Genomic DNA, 14,083 nt, shown 5'->3' with positions numbered 1-14,083 from the left:
AACAATTTGTACCGTCAGTTCGTACCTTGAAAAGATCGAGGGAAAAAATTAAAAAAAGCCGAAGTCGCTGATCGGAGTTTCCGCAAACAAGCAAACACTCTTAGGATCATTACCGGAAATTTTAAAATGTTTCCGGAAACTCCGATCAATCCTAACCCCTAACCCTTTTAAAATGTATGCGTAAACTGCAATCAGCGATTTCGGCCAACTCTTAAGATCATTATCGGAAAATTTTAAAATGTTTGCGGAAAAACGGAATCTGCGACTTCGGCTTTGTTTTATTTTTTTCTCTTGTTCTTTTCAGTTTGTTTGTTTGTTTGCAAAAACACCTTAACCCTTTTAAAATGTTTACGGAAACTCCGATCAACCCTAACCCTTTTAAAATGTTTGCGGAAACTGCGATCAGCGACTTCGGCAAACTCTTAGGATCATTACCGGAAATTTTAAAATGTTTGTAGAAACTGCATAAAAACAGAAACTGCAATCAGCGACTTCGACTTTGTTTTATTTTTGTCTCTCGATCTTTTCAGTTTGTTTGTTTGCGGAAACTCCGATCAGCGACTTCGGCTTTGTTCTATTTTTTTCTCTCGATCTTTTCAGTTTGTTTGTTGCGGACACTGCAATCAGCGACTTCTGCTTTTTTTAATTTTTTCTTTTGTTCTTTTCAAGGTACGAACTGACGGTACGAATTGTTCATGGTACGAATTAGGTTGCACCCTTAATTTGACAAGACAATTTAACTTATGCTACAAGACCCACATTATGTTTTCAGAAAATTTGTAAGAGAAGGTTATCATTTGTTCTGTATCAGTTTATTTAGCCACGATACCTGGTAAAGATGAAGTGGGCTGTGGGTGATAAAGCTATGGCCAAGTGGCCTGGAAGTGCTCTGTATTTCCCTTCTAAAATTACAGCTGTTAATGACAATAATACGGTAGGTGTGCTGTTCGAGGATGGTACAGAAATGGATATATCAATAAAATTTATAAAGGTAAGAAAAGTAGCCAAATGTTAATACTAGTGTTTAATGCAATAGATTGAATTTCACTTTTAGTAGCATGATCATTGCTTACTTAACAATGTAGATACTAACAACCTGTTTTAGCTTGATGCTATGAGTTCACTGTGGTAATAGTAGTTTGCACTAGGTTTTGAAACACAGTTCCCCAGTTGTAGCACATGACTAGGGAACTGTGTTCCGAAAGCTAGTGCAAACCGCTATTACCGTGCAGCAAACTCACAGCATCAGGCTAAAACAGGTCATCCGTATCTACATTGTCTAGTGTTTTATGTTAAGCAGCATGGAACACTAAAAGTATTCAATAATCAATATCCTACAGGTTTTGATTAAATGAAAAAACTTTTCCTCTCAGATCTTAGTAGAAAGAACTAGTTTTTTCTTTTTATGTATGGAAATTGAGCTTTATGTTGCACATCCATTTTGAAAGCTTCACATTATTTCAATCATTTTGTTGCAAAATTAATGACATAAAATGCTTTTAATTTTGTTGAAGCTTAATATATGCTATTAGTTTAAGTGGAGACAAACAATATTTTTGCATGTGATAACTAGCCTATTGTAATACATTTTTAAAAATAAAACTTTTTTTAATGTCATGGTAGTTAATCTCATAGATATATGCTGCTAGTGTAATGTGATTGCTGCATAAATGAACTTAACTACTTTCTGAGTTGAGACTTGTCATGGCTTAATTAGTTCATTAATCCACTATTTCTTAGCATGAAGGAACGTTTTCTCAACGAAGACGTTCTAAATCTCCAGCTAGATCTCGGCGGCGTTCGAGATCACCTGCAAGAAGTCCAGCCAGAAAAGGCCAAAGTAATTTTTGTTCTCAAATATACAATACTTTGACTACAACAATCGCAACTGCTGAATTTATATGCCGTTAGCCTATGTCAGATTGTCAGTACGTCATGGCAAACAAGATGCAGATGCTTATTATATTGCAATAAACTTGTGCACATTATAATACAGTATACAGCTAACTCAACATTTTGCCTTGGCTACTGAACAATTTTTTCTCTGTCCTGACAGAACACTTATGGTTTTGATTTCTTCTTTTTTTGGCTCTATCCTTTTTGCTCAAGTTGACGAATTGTTTCGACCATTATACATACTCCGAAACAGCAAATCAGTTAATGAAATTTCTTTTTCAAACAACATACAAAAACCAATGCGAATCATACAGCTGAAGCTATCTAATGCAGCATTGAAGCATAAAATATTAAAAAATAACATTGAAGCATTGAATTTTTTTGCTTAGTGGGATTTTTGGAAAGTTTTTTTGCTTGACTGAGCGTTCAATCTTAGGTCGAACAGGCGATGTGGCAACTCTCAAGTGCACACTAAGATTTTCATCTGTCAGCCTCGACTGTAACGACCTGTAGCAAAGGAAAGGTGTACCAGTGAAGGCATAAATCAAACAACCCTGGTCCTAGCCAACCATCCTTCCAATGTCTATCTTGCAGTAGAAGCTTCACCACACAGATAGGCCTCATCAGCCATCTCCGCACTCATGTAGCCTTCACTGACCAAAGCCCACACTATAAAAGTTTGATCTCACTCTCATTGGCCATTTTCGGAAACAAAGGGCGAACATCATCATCATCATCAAAACAGTTTTGAGATGTCTTTTGTCTTTAATGCATGAGCGATTGTCAAATTGTTTTGCTGGCCGCACAAAATTCTTTGACGGGTTGCAGGTTCGTCACCTCTGATCTAATGCAACACAATTTTTTATTGTCAATACAAAAGAAGTTTCAGTGTTTAACTATATGTCGTTCTGCACTTCTGAGGTGCGATTTGTGGCAATTATAAAGCTCTAAAATCAGTAATTATATTAGTATTATATATAATATAATAATTATTGTGTCTAACTGGTTGTTTTTATTGGAGGTCAATTGTACAGAATTGATTTTTTAGCTTACTTTCTATCTTGTCTTTTACGTTTGCCCTGCAGATTGCTTTATATGCTATTGGCTGAATCTCTAATGCATTGTGTTACACAATCACTCTCCACTGACCACCATCACCGATGGCAGACTTAACAAAGTTAACATGTTAGTCTATCACTGCAGCCGCGTCAGTCACACGTTGGACTTTTTAGCCATAGAAGGGCTTGTACTGTAAATGACATGATTTTTAAACTATTATCTTCGTTCCAAAGTACTGCCATTATTATATAATATATTATATATATACAAACAGCTGTTGTCTTCACTTATTAACAAAAATCTTGGCATTTATTCACCGCTTTCCAGACACGATGTTCCAAACATTCGGTTCTGCAAAGTAAGATATTCAACATATAATCAAGCTTGTTTATTTGTTTGGTTTTGAACAACGGCATATTTTAAAGTGTAAAGTTTGAGCAATGGTTAGTTTTTTATGTAGTGTGTTCTTTATATGATTGCATCGAAATCTTTTTCCAAACTCGTTCTATCTAGCTCGGATTGTAATCAAGCAATATTTACGGTTTGCTTTACTGATCTTCAGTTTTCCTGTCAGACAAATTCCACTGTTTGATGATACATTTGTACAAAAAGGTTATGACTCAATCTTTTTTGTCGCACTTTTTCAGGTGTCAAAAAAAGTGGTGAGACATCTAAATCACCCAAATCTCGATCTAGTTCTCGTAGTCGAAACAAGGTATCACTTTCTCCAGATGCAAAAACAGCTGAAATTAAATCAGAAAAACAACAAAAGCAAGTTACAACAAAGAAAAGTGTGACAACTACTAAGACAACTAGCTCCACAGTAAGTTAATTACTTTAGCCAATGTTGAACTTTTTATGGAAGTTTATCAACATAAATTAAAGTAAATTTAGACATAGACTATTTGTAAATTTCTTAAGAGCTTGATTTTTAATTGGTGTTATTAATTATTATATATATCATCATCAACCAATTTTGATTATACAGGCCATGAATTAATCCTCATGTCGTGGGTGTGGCTTGTCTGTCGAGAACGAAGTCTCCCCCTCCACACCTCGCGATTTATTGGGTTGGCATATATGTCACATTTATTGTGTTTCTTGCTGAAGAAAACACGTATATAACCGTACCCACTGCAATCTACAGTGCATGATTTTTTTGTTAGACTTAAGTGTTGCATACTACTAATCACTCTAATCAGCCAATTTTACTTTTATTATTGAGAATAATAATACAATTTAGATGTGAAATGTGTTGTTCATACAAATAATTTTATTTTAATCTGGATATTTGTGTGAAAGGTTGCATAGCTTGTATGATTTATGTAAAATCAATACATGATGAGCATTGAGCAATTGACCATAGTTGTTGCATTATTCAAATTATGATGCAGGTAGAGGTCTCTTCTATTTCTACTCCATCATATCGACGACATATGATGACCAGGCAACTACAGAAAGAGATTTTGTCATCACCCATTGTGCGATCTGGGAGTGAAGTGCTTTCACAAACCAAAGACCAGACGCCTTACCCAGTAGAATACGGCGGAACCTTTGGTGTGTTTCTGAGATACTTAACAGCCCCTATTATGCCTCTGCTGCTCCTTCTCGCTTGTACGGAACGTGACTGCTCTATTTCTAGGGTAAGGAGACAGCTATAGTTGTGGGAAATAATAAGCTGAGAAATGTTCCAGTTAACCATGTTTTTTCAAAATAACTCCTTTTCTGTTGCAGTTAGCGTTTCATATTGTATTGACAACAAATAGGAAATCGTTCCTTCCGGTCTTTTTTCCGCAAGTTCCAACTCTCTAGCTCTTACCATATTCGTGATAAAGCCAAAATGTAGCAAAAGTCCGCTAGCTGGCACATCAAGATGACGTCATAGTGAAAAAGTAACGTCATTTTTGAAATTAGTGACAAAAATCCAGTCAGAATTCGACCCGAACCTAATTTTCTTGAAAAGTCGCCTAAACGTGGGACAGCCTAATAAACATAAACGTTAGTATGCAAGCATATTTAATATCAATAACCAATCCCTTGTATTTATTTAATCGACAAGTTTTGCAGTTTGCATAAATATGGACATTTTTGCAGTTCAAATTGTCGCTGGTTCCAAACAAATGGCAAGCCTACTTCAATGTAAGATCCTTTGTTCTTGTGCTTGGCTTCATGCTTTTCCATGCCATCATCTATGCACTCCCTCTTGGCCGCATTATTCAGGGTCCACCAACACCTAATGGCAACAGACTCAACTACAGAATAAGTGGTAGGAATGGTTTACAAAGCAAAGTAATAGAATTCTTGTATTTTGTGACCAAAATTGTTATTTTTGTTTTAGAAAGAAATTTCTTCCTTAACTCATTTTTTCAAAGCTGGTTTGAAAAGCAGGTGTTTTTTTGTTTGTGGTATCCTGGCTAGGGTGCATCAAACCATCCTCATGAAATTTTTTTCTCATGCCAGTACATATATTAAAATTGTACTACCCTTAGAAGCAATCAATTGTGTAAAATATTACCATATTTGCATGAACTCTACCGGGTCCACATCGAGCTTGAAAAAACGAAAAATTCTATCGAGTCTTCTAAATTTGGCTGATACACCACAGATCGACGATGAGAGGTATCATATTCGAGATATTTTCATATGGGCTGTTTTCATGTGGAATGAACCTATTTTTCGTTTTTTCAAGCTCGATGTGGACCCAGTAGAGTTCATCTAAATTTACAGCTATTTTGGGCTTGATGCACCCTAATCAGGCTTATGTCTGGTTGTTAAAGATTTAGATTAAGTGGACGGGAAGGCAAGGAAGCCGATCTTTGTGTTCATCTTTCTTCAGGCATGCCTTTAAGTGTCCTGCCAAAAAAGCAGCCGCATCAGCTATACAGACGCAAGCATGTAGTGAATACGTACCAATGATAAACGACCAAGAACTATTGGTTTGGTGTGTAGGGCTCCTTGCTTTGGGGTGACACAACTAATTGTTTGAATTGATGCATCTCTTCTGAAAGTCTACTTGATGCATTGCAGCTCCATACACCTTGTTCTTCACCGGCGCCACGTATGCCTTGGCAGTGTTTCGATACAACGTATCCTTCTCATTTGTACACGACGAGTTGTTTCGAATGGCTGTCGCCACTTTGATGGTTTCTTACGTTGGTACATTGTTGTTGCACATTGCGGTAAGGAAATGGGTTGTTATTGAAAACTTCCTGGTTTGAAACCTAACTAATAATTTTAAGTAGATATGTACCGGTATAGCTACAATAACGCAACTTTCCAAATATACTACTTCATGATGTAATTATTCGGTTATATAATATTTTAAGTTTATTGACATGACCATTGCTTGTTATTGATTCTTTCTTGGCCGTGATGGCATTCGTGTTGAGATTTCGTTGGCTATAAGATTTTTTCATTTTTATCAAAAGTTTTTAGTGTGGAAACTTCTACATAATTCAGAACGTAAATGATATTGTTTTTGTTGGTGGTACAATTAATGTATGGTTTGTAAGCACGTCGGCATGTTAGCACAGCAATGGAGTGTTTTTCAATTATCTTATTCATTAACTATTGTACACCGGTTTGCAATTAGTTACTATTTTCTTCAGTCATTTTGGGCGGAACGAAGTGATTTGAGCCAATCTGGCAACACTGGTTCTCACCTCTACGACAGTTTTCTTGGCCGTGTGCTGCACCCGCGCATCGGGAAACTGTTCGATTTGAAATTATATCTGTACCGGCCTGCAATGACCGGTTGGGTAAGTAAGACGCTTACGTTTTTGTGTAAACTTCTACAAGCAAAGCTTCTAGAATCTAGAATAATCTTGCATTTTAATCAAGATTGCTGCTAGCAAACGTTGACCATTGACATTGAATATGACGTTTTAAGGTTAAAACTATGACGTTTTAAGTGGTACTAAATTCCAGCTTTGCATTCAACAAAGGAATGTTTTCAGGATAATAATAAACTTGGCAGCGCCCTTGCACGTCCGGTCTGACATTGTCTGCTTTGTAAAGCGCCAAGAGCAACGTATATCTGCTATGGATACAGCGTTATATAATACAAAACACATTAACTTAACAACGAAGTATCCAGACGAATTTCGTTTATCAGACGCAATTACTATTAGTCTCTAACCCATCGTGTCGCTTCTCAGCTTGTTTTGGTATGGATTGAGATGCAGAGGGAGTACAACATGCGTGGGACCCTTACTCCCCAGTTCCTTATTATATCTCTCGCTCAGATAGCCTACATATTCTTCGCCTTTTTCTATGACGAAGTAAGTGGTAGAGCTAATTTCTACGAGTGTGCTAAACTTTTTGTTAATGCAAGCATGTAAGCTCAGGAACATCACAGTGAAGATCCCACATAGCAAAGTCTATAATTTTTACATTGATGCAACGTCTGCCGACGTTGATTGCAGACTTCAACAATCATTGAAAAAAATGACTTAAAAAAAATGTCTATTGTTGCATGTTTTTTACTTTTTATTTTCTGAGAAAGATAACTTGTATATAGGTGGTTAATAATAATAATAATCGTTATATAAATTGGTGCAATTCGTAGTTCAATTCCTAAGGTGCACTGCACCAGAAAAAATCTTTCTCAGAAAAATACCTCTTCGTTCTTTATGTGTGCTGATGATTTCCGCTTTTGAAATCAACTTTCTCTTCAGGCCCAGTGTCCTTACATGTTCGATATCAAGAACGACGCTCTGGGGTTCCCGCAATTCTACGGAGAACTTGTGGTTGTTCCGTTTCTATATAGCATCCCTGTACGCTATGTCATCAACTATCCGTCGGACTTGTCAATCCCAATGCTTGTCATGATAGCTACGTTTTTATGTAAGAGTTAGACATCTCGTGTTTTGAAAATAAATGTATTTTTTAGATTGAGTTTTTAAAATTAAAAGTTTAAGCTTTCGTATTTCTGATGATTTCGGACGAAAATAATTTTACGATCTCCCATTGTATAAAAGATTTTTTTTCACAAGGTCTGATTGTTTTATGTAAAAATATATATGCTATTTAAAACTTTGTACAATCCTAAAAATGGAGCAAAGTATACAGTAATCAACACAAGCAGTCTTAAATCGAGATCTGCATGTCCATGTTAATAATTGTGGTTAAATTTCAAAAGCACGGCAGTGGACATACTGCAAAGCGTATGATCGTACGTAAGCCAATCACTTTATTGCATCATAAACTGTCATTGTACGACATTATTATTTAACTTTATACGTTTCATGTAGTTACTGGATTCATCCTCATCTTCTGGTCGGGGAGACAGAAGAGTCTGTTCCGGATGGATCCTTTTGACTCCAGGGTGTCAAGTGAGTTATCATGTTGTCAACAGCAACGTCATCCCATTGTGATACTGGAGTATCTCTCGCAAGGCTTGCTTGGGTCAAGCTTAACCGCCTACGAACTGGCGTCGGCCGCTTTCGTTCGGACATGCACAAGTTGGGCCTGGCTTCTTCACCAGAATACGAGTGTGGTGCTACTAAACAGACCGCAGACCATGTCATCCACCACTGCCTAAGCCACCGGCCTCCAAACGCTGCGCATGATCTGAGGGTCCTGGACGACGAGACTGCTGAGTGGCTGATGATTTCCTGCCCTCCAATCTAGCCTGGAAATACCATCATACACCCATGATGACCAGAGTTTGCGAAACTGTGTACACATCTGGTTTTGCTGTAGCGAACAATCGATGAAAGTTTTGTTGTACCAGTTGAAAAGCCCATCTTTTGCATGTAACATTAAAAAACATCATTATTAAGTATTTTGTGCTTGCCTTCCACAATGGTTGTGGTCTCATTGCATTAGGCTTTCCTTTTTTCGCAAACTTATTATCGTCCACGTGTTTTCGTTTGTAAATCATCAATTAAGTTAACGATTAAAAACTTCATTGTTTGCACAGAGATATTTCTCACCATGTGTTAACTGTTTGAACGTAGTTGTCTTTAGCGTTAACCAACCGTGATATATTTGGGACCATTCAGTCATTTTTCCTCTACGTTGGTTTCGGCTATACACGATGTTATGTTTCTTTTTTAAAACAAAAATTTCTTGAGAATATTATTATCTCTGCGTTTTCAAAACAATTTTTTTAATTGATTTTACAACCACGGAACATCTCCTGTTCCGCGTATTGCGACTTAAAATGGCCACTTAATCTAAACCCTCAGCCACCAGGCTGTATGAAACGGTAGGCACTTTAACATCACCCACTCGTCGAAGAGTGCCTGCTTTTCAATGTGAAATTGCTTTGTGTTTTAGTGACAATTTTCCTTATAAACTCCATTGATTGCAGTCAAAGATCCTTCTTGCACTCAGTTCAGTTGCAGAAGAAAAAATAGTATTAGCAGAGGGTGGGAATCGAACCCACGAAATCGAAATTACTACTCCTCTGCCTTAACCATTAGGCAACGCTGGTTGTAGCGAAGCATTCAGTTAAATTTCTTTGTATCAAAATTTTTCGATCAGAATATCACGTGTCGAGTCACATGACTGAAATCAGCTGAATCGCGAGTACGCTTTTCGACGAGTGGGTAATGTTAAAGTGCCTACCATATGAAACAAAGCTCTTATGCAGACTACTCCGTGCATAAGTCTACATTATTCTCCAGCTTTCCAAAGCATCCCATCCACCAACAGCCATGGGAGTCGTATTCTTGTGTCCGGACTTTGGGGATTCGTTCGTCATCCAAACTACCTGGGAGAAATACTCGTTGGAATCGCATTTAGCTTGACATGCGGTAGGTGGAAGCTTTTTTAACAAAGTTTATTAATTATATTACTGGATAGGTCCTTGTATAATCGGGTCTGCTACTATTCGGTGAGTCCGATTCGGTGAAAGCCTTTTCGGTGAAAGCCTTTTTCGGAGAGTTCCCTATTCGGTGATTTTTTGAACTTTTTTTTTAAATTATTGGGTACCGTAGCCTAATTATCATTGCCGCTTTTACATCGTTTTAACGTCGCTAAACGTTGAAATAAGACCCTAATCCCTAACCAGGGTTGCCATACCGTCCTTATTTTTAAGATTTGTCCTTATTTTGAAGGGCCAGGTCTTAGAAAACTCAAATGTCCTTATTTCTAAGAAATGTCTTTGTTTTCGACTTGCGTCCTTATTTTGTCTTAATTTCAACCATTACAGAACTTCGATCGTTTTGCTCTGGTATGCGGTATTGCATAATATTCTAAAATTATGCTTTTGCGCCGAGATTTTATGACATCATAAATGAAAAGTACTCCCATTCTCTTGCTCTTCAATAAACCACTGTTACTCTTGCAAAAGTCAACTGCATTGTTTCCAGAACTAGCAGAGATAATTGAATCTTTCAAGATCAAAATATTGCAACGCCAGTGTTCAGGGTTTTTCGGAGCAACAACAGACGAACTACTAAGAACAGTCGATGAAGAGCATGTTAAGGTTCTCAAAGCGAGCTTCCAGGAGTTCTGCACAATTACCTTGGAATATATCAACAAGTGGTATCGATTTTAGAAGCATCCAACGCACATCAAGTGGACCCTGCTGAAAGATCAAGCAATCGAGTACGAGGAAGTCAAGGGGTTGGCGAAGCAAGTTGATCCACTAATGGCAATGAAAGATGAGATGTTCGATGAGGTCTCGGCTGTTAACGCTCTGCTCAAGAAGATTCCATATGATGTGTTCGGCAAGGATAAACCTGAGGCCAAGTGGATGAAGATCTTTACCGGAAACAATTCTTTTTCGCTGCTCTACATACTGGTTAGCATCATTTTCTCCTTTCCGGTCAGCAATGCGTTTGTGGAAAGAGTGTTCTCTCTTGTTTCGGCGCAGTGGACCAAGGAAAGGAACAGACTTAGTGAAATGACAGTCAAATCCCAGCTACAAGTAAAGATAAACCTATACCTGAGCTGCTGTGAATATCCATGAAGCAATTTCTAATAACAAGGAGTTGCTGGAGCAGATTGTTTCTGGCAAAAAGTATGGAATGTAATATGACAGGCTCGTATAACTACAAAGTATGTCTAAAAACGTTTTTTAAATGTTAATCTAATTTTTCGGTTGTCCTTATTTTTGGGTCCATGTCGATGGCAACCCTGGCCCTAACCCTAAAAACGGCAATGATAATTATTAGGCTACGGTACCCAATAATTAAAAAAAAAATTCAAAAAATTACCGAATAGGGAACTCATCAAATTGGACTCACCGAAACGGGCCATTCCGTGTATAATCTACGTTTTGCTGAACTTAAAACCCCCATCTTGATGAGAGCAGTTGGTCTTCGGTAATTTCACGATACGGTCGCATTGGCTGTGTCCTTGAGCTTAAATTACTTGCATCGGTCTAAATAGGTTTGATTCCTGTTTAGCTACCTATTCACCATACCCACAGCTTTAGTTCCGCCTCGAATGTGTACTTCGTTGCGGTATCATAAGTGCTGTGCTTGATCGTGATGCACATGATGACCAAGACAACCTCTGCAGTTGCGTTTATTTTTTATTTTTCAGGTTTTCAGCATTTTGTACCATGGCTTTATCCTCTGTTCGTCACATGCCTACTTTGTCATCGCTCCCTGCGTGATGAACTGTGTTGCATTAAAAAACATGGGAGCGCTTGGAAGGTGTACTGCAACAGGGTCAAGTACAGAGTCATACCCGGTGTCTTCTAAAGAGACTTTATCAAGTTTGCACTCAGGGCAAGCGCATGTCTTGGTCTTTCAGAATCGCAAGCCAAAGAACTTTGCTTTAACTAGTTCAGACCTGATACTTAGATTTTTATTTGCCGGCAACGGCCTGGACATTATCTCAAATCATCAGGTTCTTTTGTTGTCTGCAGCGACGCTTCCATTTGTTTATTTCTCCTGAAATGAAACGACAACCCATGTCACCCTTAGCATTTAGTGGTTTGTGCATAGTCAAATTCTCTGACTTTCCTAACCGGTTCCGAAACTCAAATTCCGTGTTAATATCATACAATTGTCATTTCTATCCACCCTTGGGATATTTTGTTCTGTCGAAATGAATTGGCGCCATTACAGGTTTATAGCGAGGCAAGTCACGAAGAATAAGACATACTAACAACTAGTGTAATATTTATAACTAACAACTACAATATATTAGTTAATAGTAATAATAAATGATAATAATCTCTTTATATTTTGCACCCATTGCGACAACATATTGCACATTGCGAATCCCAGATGCAATACATCAGGCAACTGAAAGTAACGAAGAAGCAGTGATTCAGTTGCCCTCTTCATGTTGACATGCCGTTATAAGTGCCTTGCCTACACAGCGCGTCATCAGGAGCGGCGTCAAACCGACGTCCTGTGGGGAGTCGTGCTGCTAGGCCACCTAATCGATTTTAATATAAAAAATGTTAACGTTAAATCTTCCAATAAGTACTTTTCAAAGCACAGACTTTTCGAACCACTAAGTTATCATGGAATTATAAATACGAGATTGTCCTGTCACAATATGGCCTCTGTTTAAATTGCTGTTTGAATCGTTTTTGCTTCGTCAATTTATGGAGTGACGTCAGAAGCCTCGTTTGTGAGTGGTTCGATGAAGGCAATGACGTCACATGATGTTTGAATAATTTCCTTACGAATATGTTGTGGTTCCCGCTCTAAAATTGATCATTACTTCAACCGTCAAGTTATGTTGTTAGGAGATGTGTTGACGATTTCGTTTGTACATAGCGTTTCATGCCGAAGCACTGTTCAAGATGTGGCTTTATCAGGGGTGTGCAATCTTGACCGCGGTAGGTTCAAAGGCACTAAACTGGGTTTGACCGTAGGTTGAAGGTTGCGCACTCCTGGATAGTATGTTGGTTATGTCTAAGAGCAAAGACGAGTAGGTGTTTGACTAGCCTCATGTTTTATTTCGCATTTATCCAAGCAACTTCTTCAGCAATTTGAAAATTCTTCAAAATATTTTTTTAACTTTCATACTAAATGCCGCGCTGTTGGAGTTCCTATTTTTGTAAGAATTAAGTTTTTTGCCAAATATTTTTGATGCTGTATTTGCTCTGTAGCACTACTAACGACTTGTATGTCCGATTAACGGTGACCACCAGACACTTTCGTGAGTTATAATCTTACGTAAAAGTTCAACGACGTGTGTAAATCCCCCGACATCCCAGTAATAATTTAAACTTTCCTAAACATTCCTCTCTGCAGTAGATTTTATAGTAACTGTCACAAATCGGCGAAATCTGCTTAAAATCAAAACTTTTGTTCTTTCAATTGTATTTAACTAAATATCGAACGCTTTGGCGGCATTTTCACATTCGGCATTCATCACACTCATTCTGGAGAACGAGTGTGATGCATTAATGTAGTAAAACGCAGCGATTAAACTTGAACAACAATGTTCACGAGTGTATGATGTAATTTGCCTTTTGTATAATGGTTTGAATCTTTATCCTCGGACTGACAAAGCCTTGGCAGGTTACTGCCGTGTTTCCAAATAGCCATTCCCAGATTGTGATTTGTTCAGTTGCGGATTATGTGATGAGTGTTGAAACTTAGTGGGAATTTCGCAAACTAGCTACTACCCTTTATCATTTTTAAACAGCTTTTATATCAAAACTCTTTAGAAATGTTTTTTCTACTCAAAGAATTACAGGAGTGTTCTGATGGTTTAAATCGTGTCAGTTGCTGTCGTGTTCTTTTGACCAAAACTACTAACAATCATGATTTCAATGTTTGTTTACGCTCATTTGATGACTAGGTTTTTCTGCTGTGTGATTTATCTTGTACATACGTTTTAGTAGTTTGGTCCATCAAAGATTTTATAACTACGAATAGTCTCGTTCATTGCAAGCTGTAGTCACGGTATGGTAACCTGCATTGTTGTCTCTCGCCGAGTCAACAGGTGAATGTTGCATTTTACTACGGCAACTGAGCAGTTGGATAACGGAGTTCCTCGGCAATCCGTATAGCGACATCTAGTTCCGAAGTACTGCCATATATGCATGTAGAGGAGAAAGCTACTAGCCTATGTTTATTTACAGTGCTCTGTCCGCTGCGGATGCGTTGCAAGGTAGGCAGTAGAGCAGGCAAAGATTCTGTTTTGTTAAATAACAATTTTAGTATAACGACTAAATAACAATTTTAGTACCGGTATAACGACT

At 37.8% G+C, this 14,083-nt stretch overlaps 1 protein-coding gene across 1 annotated transcript; it reads left to right on the top strand.

Moving 5' to 3' along the window:
• The first annotated feature begins 288 nt into the window (after positions 1-288).
• On the top strand, positions 289-13,748 carry LOC145784122 (delta(14)-sterol reductase TM7SF2-like). Its single transcript, XM_082595880.1, has 12 exons — positions 289-991; positions 1,741-1,840; positions 3,603-3,778; positions 4,350-4,598; positions 5,050-5,221; positions 5,983-6,134; positions 6,564-6,713; positions 7,113-7,235; positions 7,632-7,800; positions 8,208-8,288; positions 9,588-9,716; positions 11,455-13,748. Exons 1-12 carry the CDS (start codon positions 839-841, stop codon positions 11,613-11,615), a joined length of 1,815 nt encoding a protein of 604 aa, XP_082452006.1. The 5' UTR covers positions 289-838; the 3' UTR covers positions 11,616-13,748.
• The last annotated feature ends 335 nt before the right edge of the window (positions 13,749-14,083 follow it).

Source organism: Aplidium turbinatum, chromosome 1 (assembly GCF_918807975.1).
Source record: "Aplidium turbinatum chromosome 1, kaAplTurb1.1, whole genome shotgun sequence".
Classification (NCBI taxonomy): Eukaryota; Metazoa; Chordata; class Ascidiacea; order Aplousobranchia; family Polyclinidae; genus Aplidium; species Aplidium turbinatum.
This window is presented reverse-complemented; position numbering and strand designations above follow the sequence as displayed.

Bases quoted from the DNA above. Each gene is read 5' to 3' on its own strand.
- LOC145784122 (XM_082595880.1), top strand. From the start codon at position 839: ATGAAGTGGGCTGTGGGTGATAAAGCTATGGCCAAGTGGCCTGGAAGT. The intron at 3,779-4,349 runs GTAAGTTAATTA...ATTATGATGCAG, and splicing joins CTAAGACAACTAGCTCCACA to GTAGAGGTCTCTTCTATTTC. The intron at 6,135-6,563 runs GTAAGGAAATGG...TATTTTCTTCAG, and splicing joins CATTGTTGTTGCACATTGCG to TCATTTTGGGCGGAACGAAG.